At 34.0% G+C, this 24,005-nt stretch overlaps 1 protein-coding gene across 1 annotated transcript; it reads right to left on the bottom strand.

The window, feature by feature from the left end:
• Positions 1-17,520: 17,520 nt before the first annotated feature.
• On the bottom strand, positions 17,521-22,238 carry LOC107913078 (ATPase family AAA domain-containing protein 3C). Its single transcript, XM_016841522.2, has 8 exons — positions 21,697-22,238; positions 21,389-21,484; positions 21,133-21,243; positions 20,222-20,531; positions 20,012-20,102; positions 18,938-19,268; positions 18,400-18,548; positions 17,521-18,284 (listed from the first exon to the last, which is right to left on the bottom strand). Exons 1-8 carry the CDS (start codon positions 21,973-21,975, stop codon positions 17,774-17,776), a joined length of 1,878 nt encoding a protein of 625 aa, XP_016697011.1. The 5' UTR covers positions 21,976-22,238; the 3' UTR covers positions 17,521-17,773.
• Between the last annotated feature and the right edge of the window lie 1,767 nt (positions 22,239-24,005).

Raw genomic sequence — 24,005 nt, 5'->3', positions numbered from 1 at the left:
GACCGCATTTCTTTCAACGCCTTGTTTTGAGCCGCCGTATATCCCGCAGTAGTTGCCGGTTCTACGAAACCTTCTTGGACCACCTCCCAACCATCTTGAGACCCGAGAAGAGCTTTCATTTGGATGCTCCAATTCTCATAGTTCACATTTGTTAGTCGAGGCAATGGCACATTACTAGTCACACTCTCCATAGCTCAGATACCAAATTGTGGAAAAATGTTCTCAATATAAAATTGTTCTCTCATATAAAATCAAAAGCTTACAAACTATTTATAGGCTATAGTTTACCATTTAAAACAACAAAAAATTGAAAATATTAAAATCTAATAATAACCATAAACCAATGACTCTTGACCTTTCATTTTCCTAAACAAAAAACTACTAATTTAAACCCATTAAAAAACAATATAACTCTTGACCTTTCAACTCTTGACCTTTCACTTACATGACTCTTAACTTTCATTTAAGTTTATTTAACAGGTTCACTATGCACTACAATTTTGATATGGGGTTGGAAAAACAGAAACATGAAATTTGTCACGTGGAGAAATTATGTTTTATGCTTCCAATACCTTTTTTGTTTAAATATACTACCAAAATGAGCAAAAGACAGTGCACAAATTGTTTTTTATAATATCTAAATGCCTATATCTGCATGTGAATTTCTAGATAATAGGAAATAAAAGGAAAGGATTAATATTCCTCAAATACTATACTGAAGGGGAATTTTATTTTATTTTTGAAAGATTATGCTTCAAGAACAGAAAAGTAATAATAATGACAGTGACTCACAGAATGGTTCACTAAGTCGGCAAGTAGAAAATGAAGCATATGCTTCTCCTACCTTATTCTCCATCATCTCTTTTGCTTCATCATAGGTGTTTGATGCTTTATCACTTCCATAATTTACAGCTTGGCAGTATTCTCCTTGACAACAATAACATGATATGAAGCTGTATTCATTTTTTGATTGCCTTCTTCATAGGCATTCGCTACTTTATCCCTTACATATTGCATAACTCCTGTCATTGTTTCATTTTGGCATCATCAGCTTTATCAGAAGTCACACACTTATCTTCTGACAAGTATTGCCCAAGGCATCGACTGTTTGTCTTTCTTACAGACAATTGTTCCTGCCATTGTATCTAAAACATTAACAAACTTATCTGAAGCAACATATGCAACTATTTTAAGCTTCTGGTTAGCATTATCAACTGCATCAGCACCAGCCTCCTAATAAGTGACATTTGCTCTAGCTTTATTAGCAACATAATTAAGAACATAAGTAATCATCCATCATACATACCGGCAACAAGAAGAAAAAACAAATCTGAATAATTAGAAAAGAAATCAGACGAATTAATTGTTATCAGTGAAGGCAGATGGATGTGCATCCATGGTCCTTGAGGCAGGATCTCCGGCTCTATCCTATATATATAAGATTTATCAATGTTTATTTTTTAGTTCATGTTTGGGGTTCATGACTATTCCTCCAATGTCAATTTTTAAATTCAGACCTGCATCTCCACTTAAAATGTAACATGTTTTAAGTTCATCCAATACTAGTATTATTCTATTCAAGTCCCACTAATAAACTAAACTAAACCAAACCGATCTCCAATTGGCCTGATCAATCATAATAATGTAACATTTTTTGCGGCTACTTTGGTCATGATATGGTCGACTGATCAGGCACAAGAGATCATTAGTGGTCTTTTAGTTTCTCTCCTTCCTTAAATTAAGAAAAAAGAGGTCAAACATGCATGAACCATATTTCATTCATAAATATAATTAAGCTAGCTGATTCATGAAAATAATTAAAGGGAAAAACAAAAAGACAACCCTCAATCTAACCAATTCAATGTCATAGATTTTTTAAGCTTAAACCCTAATTACAACGAGTGACTAACTAATCTTGCATCAAGCTTATAATTTATCCTAATGACGCACATTTCATTTTCCACTTTTACAAATTACATAAGTGGATCCACTATAGCTTTCTCCAGTCAAGAAAATACACAATATAGATAGAAATTTCAAACTGAAATTTGAGTAAAATCATAATTACTACAAACTTCAATCACGTTCATTCACCTAAGCATATATATACACCTATATTTTAAGATAAATATCCTAGTAAAATGAACCACATTAAACAAAACCTAGCCATAAATCAACCACATTAAGTTCTAGCAAAATGAAACAAACGCCAAAATTTAGATAAGGATTGATCCCTAATATTTGGCCTATTGGTTTCACGGGCGTCCATCACACTGCTCATGTCATGAATTTGAGTCACTACTTGTGATGTGTAACTATGATATGTGCGTGTGATTTGTTCATGACATGTGACTTGTAAGACGAGTGTATCTATCACTCGGTTCTAGGCAACCACCTTTCCTATCCCCTTCCTATCCCGTGACACTAAGACCTCATTTGCACTTAAAATGTTGAAGTAAATTGTATTTCCTCTAATTTGCAAAAACTAAAAAACAAATATAGTTTAGCATTTAATTAACTTGTAATATCGAATTAGCAAACATAAGTAATAAAATAATATTAAGTGAAAAGAAAGGATGGTATGAAATTGTAATTTCACAATAATAATGAATCAAATTTTTTCTCCTTATTTTCAGTTATTTCCACCTAAATAGATTAGGATCCATTCTCGTTAAGCGACTGATATAAACAGATTACAGACGCACTTTTTCTACATAGTAGGATGGTTTAAGTTTATGTATTTGATAATTACTCAGGGATCTTGTGAAGCAGATCGGGAGTCCTCGGCATCTTGCATGGCATAAGCGGCAATGCACATTGCTTGTTATTTTTTCTATACTTCGATTTCGGCATTCTCCATTGCATCATTCACCGTCTCCTCTGTTCCTCTAGCCAACCTGATCCCGGACAATCCCCACCGATAACACACTAATCTATTACTATCACCGCCAGCACCATTTTCTTCTTCTACATCTTTTTCTTATTCTCTTTTTAGAATACTGTGTTTTTTGTCCTCGGAAAAAAAGTGTTGCAGTAACAAAAACTAGACGGGAAGGAAAAAAGAAAACAACAGAAACTTGAAAACCCTACACGATTGTGTCGGCTATTGCTCACAAGCTGTTGATTATAGAAGGGAAAAGAAGAGAAATTAAGGAAAACAAGGGTGATAGATCATAGGAGGAAGAGAAAGAGGTGAGTTTTAGAAACGTGGCGCTGTGAGGGGCAACGTGGCGCTGTGAGGGGGAAGAAATGGTGCCAGCAGCATGCGACGTGTATTTAGGGAAAGGCAAGCATACTGTTGACGGAGAAATTATTTTATGAATTTTTTTATTACATCATCCATCATCCCGTTTAATTAAATTGGAGTATATATATTATCTGGGTACTTTTATTCTATTTTATGGCCCAGTAAGGAATATATGGTATAAAATATTTTAAATCTCAAACCCAAACAGGCAATCCTTTTTGCTTTGTTCATTTTGTCGTTTGTGACGCTTGCTTGTTTTTTCCCGGAAAGTATGGGTCATTTGAGATGATTTGCAAAATTGTCGGGTCACGGTGCAAGACCTCAATGCCAACATTCACTCGGACAAATTGTGTTTCAGTATTTTGTTGGAATAGTAGCCAAGCAAGCTATACACAAATCCATGTGTAATAAATATGTTTCTCGAAATAATTAATAATGGTTACAACAATCAATTAGAGAGTGAATAAATAGTGTCGGTTACACAATGCTAGTTATAACAATCAATTAAGTTATGTAAGGTGACAATATTGGTAGTTCAAATCATAGGTAACGCAAAAAAACCACTAACAATGGAGTTTTAGAGTTGGATGATAGGATACTCATAGGAGGAGGCTGGTTTGGCATAGATCTCAACTATTGACTATTCTATTTTATAGATGTAAGTGTTAAGTAGTGAGCAAGGGCGAAAGTGTAAATTTTTTTAGGTTGAAATTAAATTTTAATTAATGTAGTTTCATCATTTGAATAGTCTATATATTTAAAATTTTTAGAGGATTAAATCAAATTTTTATAATTTTAGGGGGCAAAGTGTAATTTTACCTTTACTAATTTAAAATTTTAAAAAATTTAAAGACCCTAAATAGAAAATTTTCCATTTTAGGGCAGAGAACGACATTAAACTCAATAAGTGATGGATTGACAAATGTTGACAAGTGTTATTTATATCTTATTAGAATTGCATGAGCTCACTTCATGCGACTTAGTGTTTGGCGAGGATGAGCCTAAGTGTTTGGTTAAGACATTAGATAAGGTCGAAGTTTGTCAAAATTTATGTTTAAGTATTGGGTGATTCAAAGAAGGTATAACAAATACAAATGATAATGAAGCTATTATTTTCATAAAAAAGGAATAATTTAGGCAAATTATTCTTTATAGTTTTGGAAATGGAAATTGATTAGTAAAATATAATTGAAGCAACCTTAATATTTTTTTTATAGGAAATGCTAGTGTTGCCAAAAGAAAAAAAATCAATTTGAAAACTTCACAATGTGTAATTCATAATTAGTTGATTTAAAAAAAAGAAATTATATAGTATTCTTAAAAAGTATAAAAAATTTTAAAAATCCAAAAGTATATAATATTTTTAAATATATATTATATTTTTAAAAAAATTATTTAAAACATTATAAAATTTCAAAAAAATTAAAATCAAATTCTTTAAATTTAAAAAAATTGAACTATTTATCTGTTTTTACTTTTACTTTTTATCTTTGTAATTTTTTAAACTCAACAAATCATAAATGAATACGTGAGTTAACGTCATATTCAATTATATTTATTTGCTCACTTTTGAATAGTATAGGAATTAAATTGTCCCAAAAATGATACTAAATTGTTTATCCACTAATAATTTATCAATAGAAGTAATAAATGTAATAATTAATAGTCATTTTTGCTCACTTTCTATTAATAAATGATTGTTGATGATGCTATAGTAAAAAATAATTGAATATTTATTTCCACACTTCTCTAACATTGTAGTTTCACGGGGCGCAGATCAAAACCCGTGACGAATGTACACAAAACGTCTCATGGAAGACAATTTATTAAATGTGGCTCATTTAATCCACTTGAAACCTATCTACTTGAAGTTTTGGTGGCCCAGTAGAACACTCTAGTAAAATTAAAGCTACCATGGTGAATATTGTAAATACTAAGGGATAAGATTGTATAGAATTTAAATCCCTTAGGACTCTCATCTTGTAGATAGGCTTTAATCTTGATCGTCGATTTAATTTAAACTATATCGTTGGATTTAGTGGAGCTCAACTATAAATAGAGGCATTCCCCCTCATTTATACCCATCCCAATCATAGTCATTAAATATATTTGAGAGCATTTACTCAAACATTTAGTGTGCATTATTTTCTTGTGACTTTTCTGTTGTTTGAGCTCTTTTCTCTTTTGTGTTTACTTTCGTTTTACTCTGGTGTTTTAAAGAATTTCTTTTGTGAATTATCACTTTCGATAGTAAGGATGACTTACGCAAATTCAAAGTAAAGGAATTACCTAAGGTGGCGCGATTTGTGAGACTAAAGTTCTAGCCCATGATAGTTGGTATCAGAGTTAATGTTCTAAGGAATTGGTCAAGATGGCAAAAGGAGTAGATGAGCATATTGAGCCTAAAGAGACCCGTGGTGGGGGTAGAAAAGTTAGCAAATCAAGAGAAATGATGTCAACTTTAGAAAGTCAAAATTCCTAAATATCGAATATTGCCTTTATTTTGAAATCGGGATACAGAATGTCATATCCAGTAAGTTAGGATCCAACATTTTGAAATTTTAAAAACTTTATTTAAAAGTGGTATGGTTTTAATACAATAAGCACTTGACTATCTAAATTCATCGAGAAGAATTGGAGCCCAGTAAGTTAGGGCTCAATTCTCTCGAGGATTATGAACACCCAGTCTTTTAAAAACTTTACGAAATAAAAGGATCGTAATGCTTTAATAAAAAAACAGTTCTTACCCATGAAACATGATTGAATAGCAATATATAATGTAAAAGATACAATTTGTGATCTAAATACAAACTAAGGGATAATAAACAATGGATGAATTCAAACGAAAATGGCTACAACAATTTTTTATCATGTTGTGCAAATATCAATCCCAATTGCCAAATATCAAATGAATTAAATACCACAACATTTATTAATAACATCATTTATAAACTAAAATATTTACACATGAACTCTAAATGGTCGTGAAACAATATAATGCAACATTGGATAATAATATTTAAAATAAATTTGAAACAAATAATATATTTATTAATTCACCCTAAATAAAGCATATAAAATGACCATGTAAAAGTCTCAATACATATATAATTGAAAATACGTAATCACCTAAATAGGTTTTGAAAGAAGTAAATTATATAAATGAAATCGACTTAAAATATATATATAGATATAAAAAAACTTGAAATTTATAATCATATCAAAACAAAAAATATATATACATTAAAATAATTTAATGACACATATAATGGCATTTAAAAATGCTATACGAAAAAAAGTTATAACACAAAATAAATTATTAAAATATATACAAAGCTTATCAAATCAGTATAAAATGTCTATATATATTAAAAGATGATGAAACATATAGTAATATAGAATTTAATAAAACAAGTTTTAAAATAATGTTGATAAACTCAAAATATATTAATAATACTTTTAAATAACAGTATGTTGTATCTTAAAATTATAATAATACAAAAAAGTTTGAAAACAATGTTAATCCTAATATTTAAAATTTGTTATAAATCAACAAATTTATAAAATTAAACAAAACATTATGATGGATAAGAAATAAGAAAAGAAAAAAATTAAAATTAAAAAAAACAATAATTAAATCGAAGATCCAGCACTTGGAGGACTAAACTTGCAATCAATCGAAAGCATGAGGACTAACACAATAATTAAACGCATAAGTTACAGAATTCAAATTCAGATAACAAAAACGTCACCGTTTGATTTTGGACTAAAATGAACATAGAATAAAATATATGATATAAATTAAAAATATTGAAAGAAATCGGATTGAAATAATGCAAAATAAAGGAGGACCTGCTGCATAAATAATCCATAAAGGCAAAACACGCCGATCCCTCCCTCGGATCGGGTCACTGCGCGGATCTATGCATGCAAACGATGCCGTTTCAAAGCCATGGCCCCTAGCCTCAAATGACGACGTTCCCCTCACCGTCTAAAACACAAAACCCTAAGCCATCTGATATTTTCCCCTAATCGAAAAGAAAACCAAAAGAAAAAAATGAACAAAACTCTCTAGGCCGCTCGGTCTCACCGTCCCTTTCAAAGATTCTCAGTCCCCGTCCATGCTCCGATCGCGACGAAGCGGACAGGGATTCAATGGCGTTGAAATGAAGGTAAACTCTCTTGCGTTATTTGCTTTTCTCTTCTCAAACAGTAAACAAACAAGGAAAAGAATCAAATAATAGAAAAACTCAAATCACCTTAAAAAACACTTTGATTTTCTGTGTATTGATCTTCTTCTTTTTTTGAGTTTTATACAATATGCGTGGGTTCTCCTCAAATATAGAAAAATGGCTTTTTATATAGCCGGATCCAAAAGAAAAATAAATCAAAAATCCATCCTTTTTTTTTCTGCCCTTTCTGCTATATTGTTTTGCCTGCTACTTTGTTCGTTTTTGTTTGTTGCAGGCATACAGAGCAATGGACGTGGAGGCTCGCGTGGATTTGGTGCGGAGGCGCTAAACGTGCGCAGGCGCAACATGTGCAAGGAGGAGGCCTGGCTCTGCTGCGGCGTTTGAGGTTCTAGGGTTCCTGCTGCTGATTTTCTCTGTTTTGGGCTGCGGGTATTTGGGCTTGGTTTTGGGTTTAGGCTAGTTGGGTTTCTGTAACTTGGGTTGGGGATATTGGTTGATTCAGATTTAAGGTCTATCTAGTTTGGGCCACATTGAGCCCGGTGTAAAGGGACTATTTTTGGACTTTTAATTTTGGTTTTATATTTATTATTTATTTATTTCTGATTTGGGCCGGGCAAATTTGGGCCATTACAAAAATCATATAAAATCATCAATGGTAACTTCCAAAATTTTCAATAAAATCAAAAACTAAGGTAAATGTTAATTGGACCTAATTGTAACAATATTTAAAACATAAAAATTACAAGAAACGGGCAAGAATTGACTTCACATGAAGCCAAAATATGAAGAACCAGCTTAAACCCTTGCTCCTATGGTTGCTTTGGCCTAATGTTTGATGATGAAATGTCTAGAATTCAATTAATCCCATTTTGTTTGTTTTAATTTCTATTTATTTACTATTTTGCCATTAATTGGCTTTTATTTTATTAATTTCTCATGCTATGTCGCCTCATCCTTCAACTTTAGGCATATTTATGCCTTATGTCCTCCCTTATTTATTAGTTAAGCCATTTAGTCATTTAATTATCATAATTAACAAGTTTTACACCTTTTTCAATTTAATCATTTTTAACCAGTTAGACATGTAATCGGTAAAATTTCTCAACAAGAGTTTCCTACGACATTCTTAACATACCATAGACCATAAAATAATATTAAAATAAAATTTCTTCTGACCTCGAATTTGTGGTCCTGAAACTTCTATTCCGATTTCACTAAAAATAGAGGTACTCATGGGCCAGGCCAGGCCGAGTTCGGGTCGGGCCCCAAAAAAAATTTAGCCCGCTTCCTAGACCTAGGCCCAGCCCAGCCCAAAATATGGGTCTGAGATTTTGTCTATGCTCGGCCCGAGGAAAAAAATACGAAGCCCGAGCCCGGCCTGGCCCAGCCCGTTTTTTGTGTGGGTCTATAAAACATAAACACAAATAAATGTTGTGTGGGTCTGAATCTGTTATTGGAGCATTTATTACATTCAACTTGGAAGTCAAGGTCAAGAGAAACTGGTGTTTTTTCTCATACTTGACAAAATCAAACTGTATTATAACTTTTTGTCATGTCATCAGTCCAATCTTTTAAGCTTTAAACAACATAGAAGAAGGTCATAATCATAATTTGACCTAAAACAATTTTTGTTTAATATAATAATTTGGTATTTGATTTAATAAAAAGATTATTTTTAATTAAAATTGATTCAAATAATTATGTTTTTTATCCAAACAAAAATGGGATAGCAAAGTAGTGAATAGCCAAGACTGGGACACTGGGTTGAGAGAAACGACACTGGGGGTTAATGAGGGAAGGCAGCAATTGCTGCAAACAGTGGCTAAGGCATAACCCCTTTGCATGCATCTGCATGCTATCCAACTGCAAACATCCATTACTAAATCTCGTTTGGGGACAAGTGAAACAAAAGAATACTTTGAAGCAACGGCAGATCCAAAGCTTCTACCGTTCCCAGAAAAAATTGCTACTATAATGAGCTAAAAATTTCAGATATAAAAAAGATTCTTAAACCAAACTCAAGGATCTTGAGAAAATTTTGTATTCCAACAAAAATTATAAATTAATCGATCTTCAAAAGGGGGGAGTGAATCTAAAATCCATGAAAGATTACTTATATTTATAGTAAAGATCAGAGAAAGAAAAAAAAACAAAATATAAGAAGTGTGTGCTGAAAGATCAACAAACAACAAGGTTTATAATAAAAATGCCTGCAAACCAGATTGTCTTCTACAATACTTTTTAGGTACTTGGTTAAGTTCAGGATAAGAGAAATTAAGAGAAAGCAGAAGACAGATTATAAACCAGGCACTTGGTACAACAGTCAATGGATGGAAGAAGCAACAAGGTTTTGAACGACTAAACAAATGGAACTGTAAGGCAACAACAGTAAGGCAACAACGACAAATTATAAACAAGGTTTTGAACTACTAAGCAGAAAAGACATCAAACAAAAAATGAACTGTAAGGCAACAACGTTTGTAGCTTCGCTCTAACCTCTGATTCTGGAAATAGGTGGAGTCGTGGAGGTCTGGTCGTGGATCGGTGGAGGACCGGAGGTGGATTGCTGCCAGAGGTGAACTCGAATTGAGAAAAAAATAGAGGAGGGCACGGGCTTAGGGTTAGGGAGAAACGTGGAAGAGGGGAAATAGGAAATGGGGGAAATGGGTTAATGAGATTGGGATATTTGGGATTTGGGAAATATATTTTAGAAATAAAAAAATATTTATTATGTTTCGGGCCAGGCCAGGCCGGGCCCAGGCCAAAAAAAATTTTCCCGAGGCCCAGATTGTTTTTTAAACGAGCCTCATTTTATGCCTAAACCCATATTTCAGGCCTATATTTTTACCCAAACCCTCCCATATTTCGGGCAGGCTGTCGAGCCGAGTCGGGCCGTCCGGCCATGATCACCTCTAACTGAAAATTGGTTGTTACATTTTATGTAAAATGTGATGAAAGAATTTTTCTTGGTTATTGCTTAAATTCTAATGCTTATCGAGTCTTTAATAAAATAACTTTAGTAGTTAAAGAGTCCATACATTTTTTTTGATGATTCCAACTTCCTTCCTAGAAAAGATTCTTGTGATGATGATGATGATGATGATGTAGGAATATGGAACAATGATGAGAAAATTGATTAATCATCGAATGAAAGGATCCAATAACATACACAAAATGCTCTAAAAAAGCTCACCTTAGAGGAAAAAGAAGTCAATCATCCAAGAGAGTATAATTATTTGAAGGATTGTAAGATTTTAGGAGATCCATCCAAAGGGGTAACTACTAGATCTTCTTTTAGAAATACTAGTAATTATGTTGCATTTATCTCATGAATTGAGCCTAAAAATATCAAAGAAGCATTAAATGATGAATATTGGATATTGGCTATGGAAGAAATTTTAAATCAATTTGAGAGAAGTAAAATATAGACCCTAGTTGAAAGACCTTGTGTTAAATCTACCATAGGTACTAAATGAGTTTCTAGGAAGAAGTTAGATGAGAGTGGTAACATAGTGAGGAACAGGACTAGGCTTGTTGCTCAAGGTTACACTTAAGAGGAAGGAATATATTATGATTCAACTTATGCTCCTATTGTAACACCCTGAATTTTAGGGTTAGAAGTCTTGAGCTTTGGGGTTAGGGTCAGTGAGTAGGTTGTGCTATTGTGTTTAGTTGCGCATTTAAGTAAGAGAATAGGCCTGCTAGTCTAATGGTTGCTAGTTTGTTAGTGTGCCTTTGGGTCCTGGGTTCAAGTCCTCAGAAGTGATTTGAAGGACCATTTTTTTTTGTTTTAAAGGTTTAGATAATTATTTCCTTTATTTAGTGTTATTTTATTATTTTATTATGATTATTATTTATTTTTCTAGTTTTTTTAGTGCTATTTTCTTTTTCACTTTCTCCTTCTTCCTCTATCTCTCATTTGTTTTGCTTTTATTTTTCTTTTTTCTTTTTTAGGAAACGGTTTTGCTTATGGATTTCGGAGAGCGTCACTCCCTTGTTGTGAGTCAGTGTCTAGACGTCATTGATCACAAATCAGGTGTGGGTTCCGTATCTTTTCTAATTTATTTGCGAATTCCTGATTTGACTCTATAAAACTCGGCATTTTATGCGTGTGTTCTCAAATCAGTTATTTACGATGTTGTACCACTGTTTTTATGCTTAGAACATGTTGATTTGGTATAATTTCGAGTTATCGAGGGCTAGAAAGTGCTTTGAGGGTGAAAGCATGTTTTTTGAGCTATTTTAGGGTGATTTCGTGACCACACGAGTGGCCACACGGGTAGTTCACACGCCAATGTACAATTAGGAATTAGGATTTTCGGGCAAGATTTAGTGCCACATGGCCATGTGGCTGATTTAGGGAAATTAGTCAATTTAGTAATTTGGAGCCACACGGTCGTGTGGCTAATTTAAGGATTTAGGGATCTCACACGGACGTGTGAGACCCTCACACGGTCGTGTTGCCCTGTACTCATAATTTAACGCAATTGGACAGAGAGTTACACGGCCTGTTCACACGGCCATGTCCCTAGCTGACACGGCTATGTGCCTCCTCCCACATGGGCGTGTTGACCCCCACACGGCCTAGGCTTTTCCACACCGCCAGAACACATGGTCGTGTAACCCTAAGTCACCAATTTTAGTTCTTTGTATGTTTTCTATCTGAAAATGTGTCTGTGTGTTCCAACCCTTGACTAGGCTTTAGTAAGGGCAGTTAAGACTCTGATTTGGATATAAGCTTATGTATTATTTGCGACTGTTGTGCGAGATATTTGATTTTGAACCCGGTTAGCTGGGTATGTACATGTTTGTTTCTGTCTGACTGTCTATCGATGTGTTCATTTTTTCTGTGAGGTTGTAAGCATACATGCACTTGCATAAAGTAATTTTTGGGTTGGTTGTGAAGAGAATGAAGACAGTTTTATCTGGCAGTTTAACTGCAAACTTATTGGTACAGCGGTTTACCACTCTGTACCGCATGTACGTCAGCTTCGCTGTGTACTATTATCTGATTTGGCAGTTTAAACTGTAACTTGTCTGTACAGCGGTTTACCGCAATGCACTGTACTGCAGATACGTCAGTCTTGCTGCGTATTATTATCTGGGTGGCTTAGTTCACATACATGGTGTGTAGGGTTGGATGGGCCTTTTGAGGTCCTATCTGGTGTGTTTGAATAAGCTTAAACAGCTCTTTTGGGGTGTGATCGGGGGATGGAGAGGTGTTTTGGCTGGATGGGTAGGTTTTTAATACTTGGCTGTATTCATATGCATCTGGATGTGAGCTATTTATCTGTAATCTGTATGTTCGTAATAACATTTCTGACTGATTCTACACGTATTGAGGTGTTAGTGTAATGACATTTTGGATTGTGATGATAAGTATTATTATATCGACCCGTTGACGGGTTTATCTGTTGAACATTTTGTGTGTGATTTGGTATGCTTTGACCGTGCATATTTTTGGGATGTTGGTTCCGAGTTTGCTTTCTGTTTCTGCATATCTCTATAAGTACTTTTCTTTATCGAACTACTGTTTGGTTTCTGATATGTGATTCCATTGTTAGATACGTTTTGAACTCACACTGAGCTTGTGTAGCTCACCCCTTAGTGTTTCCCCTTGCAGGTGCTTAGTAAGCTCGTATAAAGGAAACTTAAACTTAGCGAACATATTGAATTAAACAACCAACATACTTTCATCATGTCATATGCCAAACTTCCTTTCCTATACACACCACTTCATAGGGTTAGTAAGTATAACATTACATATAAATTTCAAGTAAATAATGGCATATAAGTAATAAGCATTTAGGCTTTATATATCATCCATCACATATATATATCCATTACACATTCTTCTCATTTGAATCCACATAGTTAGTAGATAATGAGTAACATAGCATCTCGGAAACATAACATAAATAAAGAAATGAATTCATGCATATTTCATCCATCACATGATAAATTCTCATCCTTTACAATTTCATATGTGCATATCCACCTTTCCATTTCATATGAACATTACTAACATTAAGTTTTTATACATGTCTTTCCATTAACCTTTACTTACCCGTTGAACCATATAGAATAACATCGGATACTCGGGAACACCTTTCCATATAACCATAACTTTTTCAATAATGCTCATACGAGCTGTGAAATGGGCCTGCTCACGCGAGCTGTGGGTCGGGATGTTAGCTATACGAGCTGTGGAGAATCCGTAACAAATGCAGGACCTCAGCCATTGATAGGACATCCAAGACCAGCGCCCGAAACATATAATCCCTAATGACATGTCATTTGTATCCTAAGCGTTCACAAGGTTCAAACGAGTCTATTTCTATATCATTATCCGTGACCTTCATTTTCACATTAGCATTTTAATATTTTTCCATGAAATTCATATTTTCCTTACTTAACTTTAATTCCCTTTTCGATATAATATCTCGTATAACCATTCATGAAATTTACTTGTTCTTAAATTCATCACTAACCCACTTTAATCATTAAATTCAATTAACCATGTAATACATAACAATCAATTCACTTACCTTAATTATTCAATAGCAATTAAAAATTTTACCATTAATGAATGATTCAATATACGAACTTACATGAACTCATAACAACTTCTAACACAATCAGACCACTATTCCGCTACTTTGACTTTTTCGCAATTTATGTCCATTCAAGTTCTTTCTTGATCTAGATAAATATTTTTATTCAATTAACCCCATTCCAACATTTAAAATATTCAATTTAACTTATAACCATTAATAATGAAAATTTACGAATTTGCCCTCAAAACCTTTTATGCAATTTAGTCCTTAAACTAGAAACTTACAATTTCACCATTTTTAACCATAAATCATGCTAGCCGATTTTTACCCAACCTTATAACAGCCCATATTTATAAAAAAATTACAATATTTTCCTTGAATTATACCATTTTCATAAATAAGTCCTTAAACCTTAAAATCATCAAAAATTACTTAACAAAATATGTCCATTTAACAACCAAACTCAACAATCGACCATAAAACTTCAAAACTACCTTAAACTTATTCATGGAAAGTCCCTAAACTTTTAACAATTCTACAAATTGACCCTTAGGTTAGCTAGACTAAACTAAAACGATCACAAAAACATAAAAATCATTAAAAACAGACCTCGAAATCTCACACATGCACAGGAGAGAGCTTGGCCAAACCTCTTGGTGTCAACAGTGGTGTTCTTCGGCTTGAGGAAGAAAAACAATAAAATAAAAATGTTTTTCTTTTTATTTTTAGTATACTTTAACTTAACTTTCTTTTTATTTTATTAAAATAACATATAAATTAACTAATATCAACCACCAACCGTGAATACCATTTACTTATGGTATTATTGCCACATAAACCCTTCTAACTTTATTAATTTAACTATTTATCACTTTTAACTAATAGAATTTAAATTTTGTAGCCTTTACGATTTAGTCCTTTCCAATTAATTAATTATCTAAATATTAAAATTTCTTAATCAAATTTTAATATGACCGTAATAACACTCTGTGAACATGTAATAAAATATTTATGGGCTTGGTTTATAGAAACGAGGTCCCGATACCTCATTTTCTAAACCTACTTGACTTTAGGGACACACCACTTAACCTTAGTTATTTATTCAAATAACATAATTTACCATAATAATATTTACGGGCTTACTCATCGGATATGTGGCCCCAAAACTACTATTTTCGACACCACTGAGAAACAGGCTGTTACATCAATCTTGTCCTAAGGAATCTCATTTACAAGCCATAGACACACCTAATTTAGGTCTTTGGTATCATAGAGACTCATCCTTTAGCTTACATGCTTTCTTAGTTGCAAATTTTGGAGGTTGTAAATTAGATAGGAAAAGCACCTCTGGTACTTGTCAATTCTTAGGCAACATGCTAGTGTCATGGTTTTCAAAGAAACAAAATAGTGTTGCATTGTCCACTACCGAAGCGGAATACATTTCTGCCAATAGTTGTTATGCTCAAGTTTTTTGGATGAAACATCAACTTATGAACTATGTAATTGATGTAGATATCATTCATATCAAGTGTGACAATACTATTGTTATTTGTCTCACTAAGAATCTCATCCAACACTCTAGAACTAAGCATATTGAAATTAGACATCATTTCATTAAAGGTCATGTCCATAAAAGAGAACACCGATACCTCATTTTCTAAAACCACTTGACCTTAAGGTCTTACCACTCGTACTTAATAAATAGTTTAAATAACATAAATTATCAAATCAAAAATCTTTTCAAAGTCACATTTGACTCATAAATATTAAATAATAATATTTACGAACTTATTCGTTAGATTTGGTGGCCCCGAAACCACTATTTTCGACACCATTAAAAAACGGGATATTACAAAAGCTGTGGGTAAACTTGGTTTCTCAATTGGCAAATTGACTAATAAGATCAAGACTATTAACTCTAAAGAGGTCCTAACTGTGGGAATAACACAAGGAATTGAGTTACAGATTAGTCAATGTAAAGGCAAGAAAGACTTTGAGGTAATTCATTTAGATGATTACGACTTTGTTCTTGGATTGAATTTCCTTGACAAGATTAATGCTCTGTTAGTTCCATTTACCAGTTGCATATGTATCTTGGATATCCATCAACGACAATGCATTGTGTTGGTGAGTCATGACTGGAAAGGTGGAATCAAGGTATTGTTGATAATCCAACCAGACGAAGATGTTCACTGTGGTAAGAACATTGGCTTGGTAGATTGGAATGTTACAAAGACCCTCTTAAAAATGCTATAGGTGTGGCAAACTGACATAAAGCTTGTTGAGTTATCAGTGGGGCTACCACCTATGAAAGAGATGTGTTGTGCATTGGACTTTGTAGGAAAAGTGATGATGCAAACAGTGTAGTTAAAACAAGTAACTAACTATGAGCGAGGTACATCTTAAACACTTTCCTAGTGTTTTACATTATGGCTTACCATTGGTTTGGTAAAGACATAAGGGCCCTTTCAGAATTCTAAAGCAAGCCGAGGGGCTTACAAAATAGAGTTGACGACAATACTCAAAGTTAACCTGGTGTTCAACGTGGGTGTGTCAAAACCTATTTTTGAGGATAAAGGAAATCCCGAACGAGGCAAGTTACAATAGGGGAAAAGAGCAATGTCCTCATACAATCAAGATGTACAAAAGAGAGAAACTGTTCGAGTTAGACGACGATAGAAACATAAATCGAGTCAAATATTTTGAGGGCGAAACTACCTAACATAGAGAATGGTGGGGAATCAATCGATGCATCATGGCAGTTCCAAGACGAGTTAGACCAGTGTTATTCTGAGGACACAACAAGGGCATCACGAGAATGGGTGGGATAGAATATCATGGGTCGCGGATCAAAGCCACAGAGCATCCCATGGAGGTCAGTCGATTAAATGGGGCTCATTTAATCCACTTGAATTGACCCGATTCGTGGAATATATAGAGAAGCTCATCTACTTAAGCCTTGGTGCCCCAGTGGAACACTCCAGTAAAACTTGAGTTACCATGGTAAATATTATAAATCCTAAAAGGTAAGACTGTATAGAATTTAAATCTTGACCGTCAATGTAATTTAAATTGTGCTTTTGAATGTGGGGGAGCTCAACTATAAATAAAAAACTTTCCCCTCATTTGTAATCATCTCATTCATAATGATTGAATATATTTGAGAACATTTACTCGAACAGTGCAATGCTTTTTTGTGGCATTTTTTTAGCTCTTTTATCTTTTGTATTTGCTTCAGCTTTACTTCAATGCCTTAAAAATTTCCTTTGTGAATACTCACTTTCAAGAGTAAATCAAATTCGAAGCAAAAGAATAACCTAAAGCCACGTGATTTGCGAGACTAAAATTCTAGCCTCATGATAGCAATATATCCATATTTTCCAATCCTTGTTATTGTTAAAAGATTAAAGAAGTAAACAAAACATTTGTAAGTTATTCAAATTAAAATGGAAAAATAAAAAATAAATTTGACTAGATACTAATCCAGGAAAAGTTTCAACTTTAACAAATGAGGAGCCAAAAATAAGACAGAACCATGTTATTGCAATGAATCTAGTAGTCTTTCTTCCATGTCTGAGGTTACAAGGTTTGATGAACGTAATACATTCTCGGAAACCTCATCACCCAATTTTAAGATTTACCATAATCCACAATTTCATCCCAACACTGTACCTACTACTAATCATGTATCCAGTTATCATTCTTAAACAAAATTCCCACATACATGGTTTCAGGGGTAAAAAACGAAAGCACACTCTATCCTGCAAGTAAAACTCTTAAGATGGCACACCACCTTCAGCTGCCAATCTTATTCTCTGGTGATGCTCAGTAACCTTGTAATTTACTATTTCCTTAAACAACTGAGAATCCAATCTGCAGTCTGAGCGTCCGTACACGGCTGCCTGGATGCTAGCCACGAGTTTTGCTATCTCACGGCCAGAGAAACCTTCCGTCATTTTGGCAGCCTCTCGGACTACATCTTCTGGCAAATCTTCTATGGTTATCTTCTGTGGTTTTTTATTTAACAGAGCACCCCACTTAAATGTATTGTCACTTTCTCCGCCAAGGTATTTGTTTAAATAAAGCTTCAAAAGTTGGAATCGTTCTTCCTCCCCAGGAAGTGGGAACTCAATCACATCATCAATTCGGTCAGTGATAGCACTGTCAAGATCCCCGGGTCTGTTTGTGGCAAGCACAAGAACTATATCTCTAGACTGATCTCCGGTTCGAAAGAGCAATGCATTCAAAGCACTTCGCTGTGCTTCACTCATATGTATACTGTTACGCCTGTATTCATGAATAAACAACACAATTGTTAACGCCATCACCAAAAGGACTCAGTATAATGCAGACTGCAATTCCACCTTGAAACTTGAAACACGCCAAGGATGTGGTAACTTACTCGCAGAGAAAAGCATCAGCTTCATCAATAAAAAGCAGTAAACCTTTCTTTGACTTCTTAGCCCAATCAAATATCTCATGTATTTTGGTGACAGCCTGCGCACCCAGTGGTGCAACATCACCTCCAGTCATCATTGCATAATCCAATCCCTGCAACATATAGGGTCAAAACACAGGAAATAAGCAGCAAGTATTGTTGAAAATTAGATCTATTCTAGGAACAGGGAAGTCAAGAAGACCAAATAAATTGTCGAATTACTCCAACAGCATTGATTCATTCACTCTATTTATTTCTATAGGACATACTGTAACCTTCTTTTTTTCAAACGTATGGAAAAGACTATAACTCAGATAGATGTGTAATTCTCTATGAAATTCAACATTCTCAGTTAATTTTCCTTTGTATGTCATATTATGAAGCTTATAGGAATTACTCCATCCAGAGAAACAACTTGCTGAGGCAGCAATTCGAGGGTATGGTACAAGTATCTCACAGTATATATGAAGGAAGGAAAATGAAACAATCAATCACAACCTACCGATTTTTGTGCTATCTCCCTTGCAACCAGTGTTTTACCGGTACCTGGAGGTCCATAAAATAGCATGTTTCTGAATGGGGCCTGATGGGTTTTGGTGTTTGCTGTAGCCCTAGCAAGATGCTCTATTCTCCTTTTCAGCGAGGGGTGGAGAACAACATTCTGAAGACTCTGTTTGCTTTCCACTGTTGCTGCTGTACTATAATTTAAAATTCGGTTCCTTGCTTGAGACATCATGCCCGACCATGGAAATTTAGCAATGGATGACTCTCGTATCAGTGATGGCTGTCCAAGTATCCTATTAATATAACCCCATGTGACTCTAGCTCCTTCTCTGTAAACATGATAAGAGCCAGCTACCAATTAAAGTTAGAATGTCTTTGTGACACAAAAATGAGAGGCAAGTGAGGGTATAGAAACTATCCATCTTTCTCTTAAATCTGTGAATAAGGCACAGCTTAACATGGTGCTAATAGGAGCATACTAAGAGAATAAATCCCATAGATTAAAGTAAGAATGTATTTGGTGACGTAAATATGAGAGCCTATTGAGGGTATAAAATTGTTCATCTTCCCCATAAATTAGTGAATCGGGCACAGCCCAACATGCCAACCAAACATTGTAGCAATACACTTATCATTACAGTAATGCCACCCCAAGAGAAGCTAGTGATGGCAGAGTTCAAGGAACCATCAGCTGTGCTAGTACTATTCATTATACAGCAGATACAGCGCTTTGGCCAAACATGTGCTTTTACAACATGTTTATAATGCAGTCAACATGACGTTAGCATCCACCACAGCTAAATATCCGAAAAGTCATTCATTTTATTGAGATGGTTTTATATTGGACTACAGAAAAACTTATTTTCAGTATCTTGAGCATTTGAAATACGCTTTCTGAGCAAAATTTGTGACAAAGAAAAGTGGCATTTCCATTTGCAAATAAGGAGACTATGGATATGCTTGTAGAACAACATCAAAAATTGGGGAAATAAGAGGGAGGAAATTTTTAAATAGTTTAATCCATTAAACCAAACTTCGGTTTGACAGCAGCAACAAAAGAAGGCAAATATACCTTGTTGTATAAACACCAGTAGCTAATGCAGTAACTCCTCCAACAGTCATAACCAGCTTATTCCTATCAGTCAATAAAGTTCTAAATCCCCCTGTAAATTTCATTTCAAGGAAATATTAGCATACGAGAATGTCCAATTAATTTAATAGTCATAAAGATACAAGACCAATACCACTAGAACGAAGAAAGAATACCAAAAACGTCATGTACCTTCTATGTGACCAAAAGTTGTATTAATTGCAGCAAGCCACTTCTCTCTTTCTCCATTCACCCTTTCTATTAACATTCGCCTATTATGATCCTCTGTCAACTTTGCCTCATGCGCACGTCCTTCAGCCTCAGCCATGGCCTTAACTCTTATAGTTTCCCTTTCTATTTCAGCCCTCTCTTTCTCTGTCTGGCGTTGCTGAGCTTGTATTTGCTCTTCAGTAGCTCGTCTTGCTTGTTCTTTTCTGATGGATGACTCTTCTTGCATCTTAACCAATTCAGCATTATGTTTCCTCTGAGCTTCATGATCTGTCTGCAAAGATTGATAAGGTGGTAAATATAACAGTTTGATAGAAGAGTTATAGCAAATTTGATGCTTGAAGGGCATAGAAAAAGAACATTTAAATGAAAAGTAAAACCAAACTGTCATTTCTATCAAGAAGAGACATGCTATATTACAGCTTCTTAAGCCAATTTGACCAAAGTTTAAATATAGAAGGATTGAACTAAGATAGTTAATAGTTAAGTTAGCATGCTTAAAATATGACTTTTTTTTAGATATTACCAACCAATGCTAAAAGCATGTTAGTGATTTTTTCTCTATGTTGTTCCAACTCTTCATTCTTCTTGAAATACCCATTGCCAATGCACATCTAGATATGAATATGAAGATATAATACACCAGGGACCCTCCAAACATAAGTAAAAAACTAAGAAAAAATTGAACATCCGATGTCAGACACATACCCATACATGACACTCATACCCGAGTCTAATAAACTTTGTTTCTTCTAGTAGGACAGTAGTCTAATTTCAGCTTCAAAGACTAGAACTCATTGTGTCTAAGTTCAAACTCCTTTTACTAAGTTTAGCATAGAGTAAAATAAGCAAGTAGAAAAACAAGCCCCTGTCACCTGCATTCTTTTTCTGGCCAACTCATCTTCGTATCGTAGCATTTGCGCTTTTGCCTGAGCTTGTTGTTGCATTAAATTCCGTTGCTCCTCAGCCAACTTCCGTTGCCTTTCCTGCCAATGGATGGTCACAATATAAGCTAAAATCCTAGAAGTATTTGTACAAGCTGCATTGCTAAGTAGAATTGACAACATGATTAGAACAATGGACTAAGAGAAAGGAAATAGAAACTGTGGAAGGGTTTAGCTTATCACTCACAATATCAGCCTGCGATTGGATTGCTTCATGATGAGCTTTTTCAGCAGCTAACTCTGCTAGCCGAGAACGTTCCTGTTCTCTCATAAGATTAAAAACCTGAAAAGAAAAAGAAGAAAAAAAAAAGCAAATTGTCATATCAGCAACACAATCGATTCTACATCCCCAGTCAATTACACGTTTTCCTTTAATTTATTCCGTTGCAAAATAACGAAATCAACACCAAAAAATAAACCTTCCATAAATCTACATTTGTTTCGTTATTTGGTCAAAAAAGAAAATAAAAAAGGCAATTAAAAATGAACAGTTACTTGTTTGGCATTAGGAGAGTTGTTAATCTCGCGAAGAGCTTTAGCGCCTCTTTCAAGAGCCTCTGGATCAAACCCTGCTCCTTTGGGCTCCTCGGACTCCTCCTTGGCATTTGATGATTGCTCCGCCTGTGAACCAGGAGGAATAGAAGAAGAGGATGAGGAGAATGGATTGAATCGAAATGGCGAATCGGCGTACGCAGGGTTCTGGAGTGTGGAGGCGGCGACAGCAGCGGCGGTGGCGGCTAATGCTACGCATGACGATAATCTAGAAGCAGACATGGTGATTAAGCAAAATAACTTTAGAAAAAACAATTGCGTAAGCCGGGTGATGAGAAATGAAGTACGACTCGATCTCGAATCATAAGGAGAGGACAAAGGGGAAGGAAGAGCAAGTTTCCAGAGACGGGGACAATCACAAGCGAGCCACCTTAAACCCTGGTTACTGCATGCTAGGGTTTAAACGGTTGCCATTTCACCCAATAGGGCGGAACTTTTTCTTGGAGAATAATCCAATTAGGACCCGAAACCGGCCCTAAATGTGTAAGTATTATTTTTCGTTCATTTAATTTGTTTAAAAATTAAACAAAAATATCATTTTAATAATCATGATGATTTTAATTTTAGAAATTTAGTGTTTTCTTTATTAGATTTTAAAATTTAGATTCAATTGTTAATATTATTAATTTTTTTGTTGAATGTGTTAATGTGAGATTTTAAATTTTTAAAAAAAAAACTCATTTGATAGCCATGTAACTTAAAAAATGACATTATAATGAACTTAAATTTAACAAAATAGTTTTAACAATGTTAAAAATTAGATTTGAATTTTAAAATATGATAAGTAGAAAGTCTAAATTGCCAACAATAAAAGTATAAAAACTAAAATTTAAATTTATGAAAAGATATAGAGACTTATGATATAAGCTTTCATGGGTGTTCAAACAGTCAGTTCGGTTATTAACTGAATCAAATTATTATTAATTGAATTACTTGAAATGTCAAAATCTTTAATTGTTAACCGAACCGAAATATTTTAGTTAATTCGGTCGGTTAACAAATTTAACCGAAATTTATATATTTTTGTCTTTTGATTAAAATAAGTATAAAACATATAAAAAAATACAATGCTAATGTTCATTTTCTTTTTCCTAATAGTTCAAAAAATATATTATATATAATATATTTTATTTATTTCGATTAATATATAAAATAATAGTTCAAAAAAGACATTGTTAATATAAAAATATATTGTATATAAATACATATTATTTATTTCGATTAATTCGGTTAATTACCCGATTTCGAACCGAAATAACCGATAACTGAAATTTTAAAAAATCATTAACCAACCTCCGACCAAATTAAATTTGACAACCGACCAATTAACCGAATTAATTCACTTGTGACATTCATGATGTGATTTACCTAAATCCTGAGTTAGTCGTTGATTTACTTATGTGCTTTCTTATCTATAGATGATCGAGCCGATAACTGGTATGTTGGGTACATGACTTGTGTATAGCATGACTTTAATAGCAACAGTGAAATTCATAACTCAATTAAAGAGTTAATGATATTCTCTAATTGTCATTGTATGGATTGATAAATATGGAACGTGACCACGGGTTGCTTATTCTCAAATGAGCAATTTGTCACAGTCATTTGTTGACAGTGATCGTATTAATCATTAAGAAGACACAATGGTGACAATGAGATAAAATAAGATTGCATTGAGTGAACAAATTTAACTCAAAGGAATCAATGATATCATATGAGGGTAACACATACATGACGAGGTCATTGGACAAAGTAATTGGATAAATTGCTTTCATAAATAATATACAATAAGGAGTTTTCGATCATGGTACTTCTTATGGACTAAGTCTATGATTAAGTAATTGTAAATTATCGGAATGATGCTTCTGGACATAATTGCAATTACTAGAGCTTAATTGTATATGTCCGATTGGTCCCTCCGCTAGCTCAACAAAAGCTTATCGGACTGTATTTGAATCAAAAGAAAATTCTACGACTTTGGAAATAATTTAATTGAGTTGATTTATTCGACATGGAATTAAATTGGGCGATTGTAAGAATTGTTCATGTAACACCCCTAACCCGTATCCGTCACCGGAACAAGGTTACAGAGCCTTACCGGGGTTTACAAATCAATCAGACAAAAATTTTGAACTTTTCATTACACATCAATATTCATAAATAAAACCAATCGAAAATCACATATATTGCCCCTTAAACGAGCCCTCAAGACCCGAAATATATATTAGAAATAAGTCGGGATTAAATTGGAT

This window comes from Gossypium hirsutum, chromosome D11 (assembly GCF_007990345.1).
Source record: "Gossypium hirsutum isolate 1008001.06 chromosome D11, Gossypium_hirsutum_v2.1, whole genome shotgun sequence".
NCBI lineage: Eukaryota > Viridiplantae > Streptophyta > Magnoliopsida > Malvales > Malvaceae > Gossypium > Gossypium hirsutum.
Note: the sequence above shows the minus strand (reverse complement) of the source record. Positions and strands in the feature narration are given on the sequence as shown.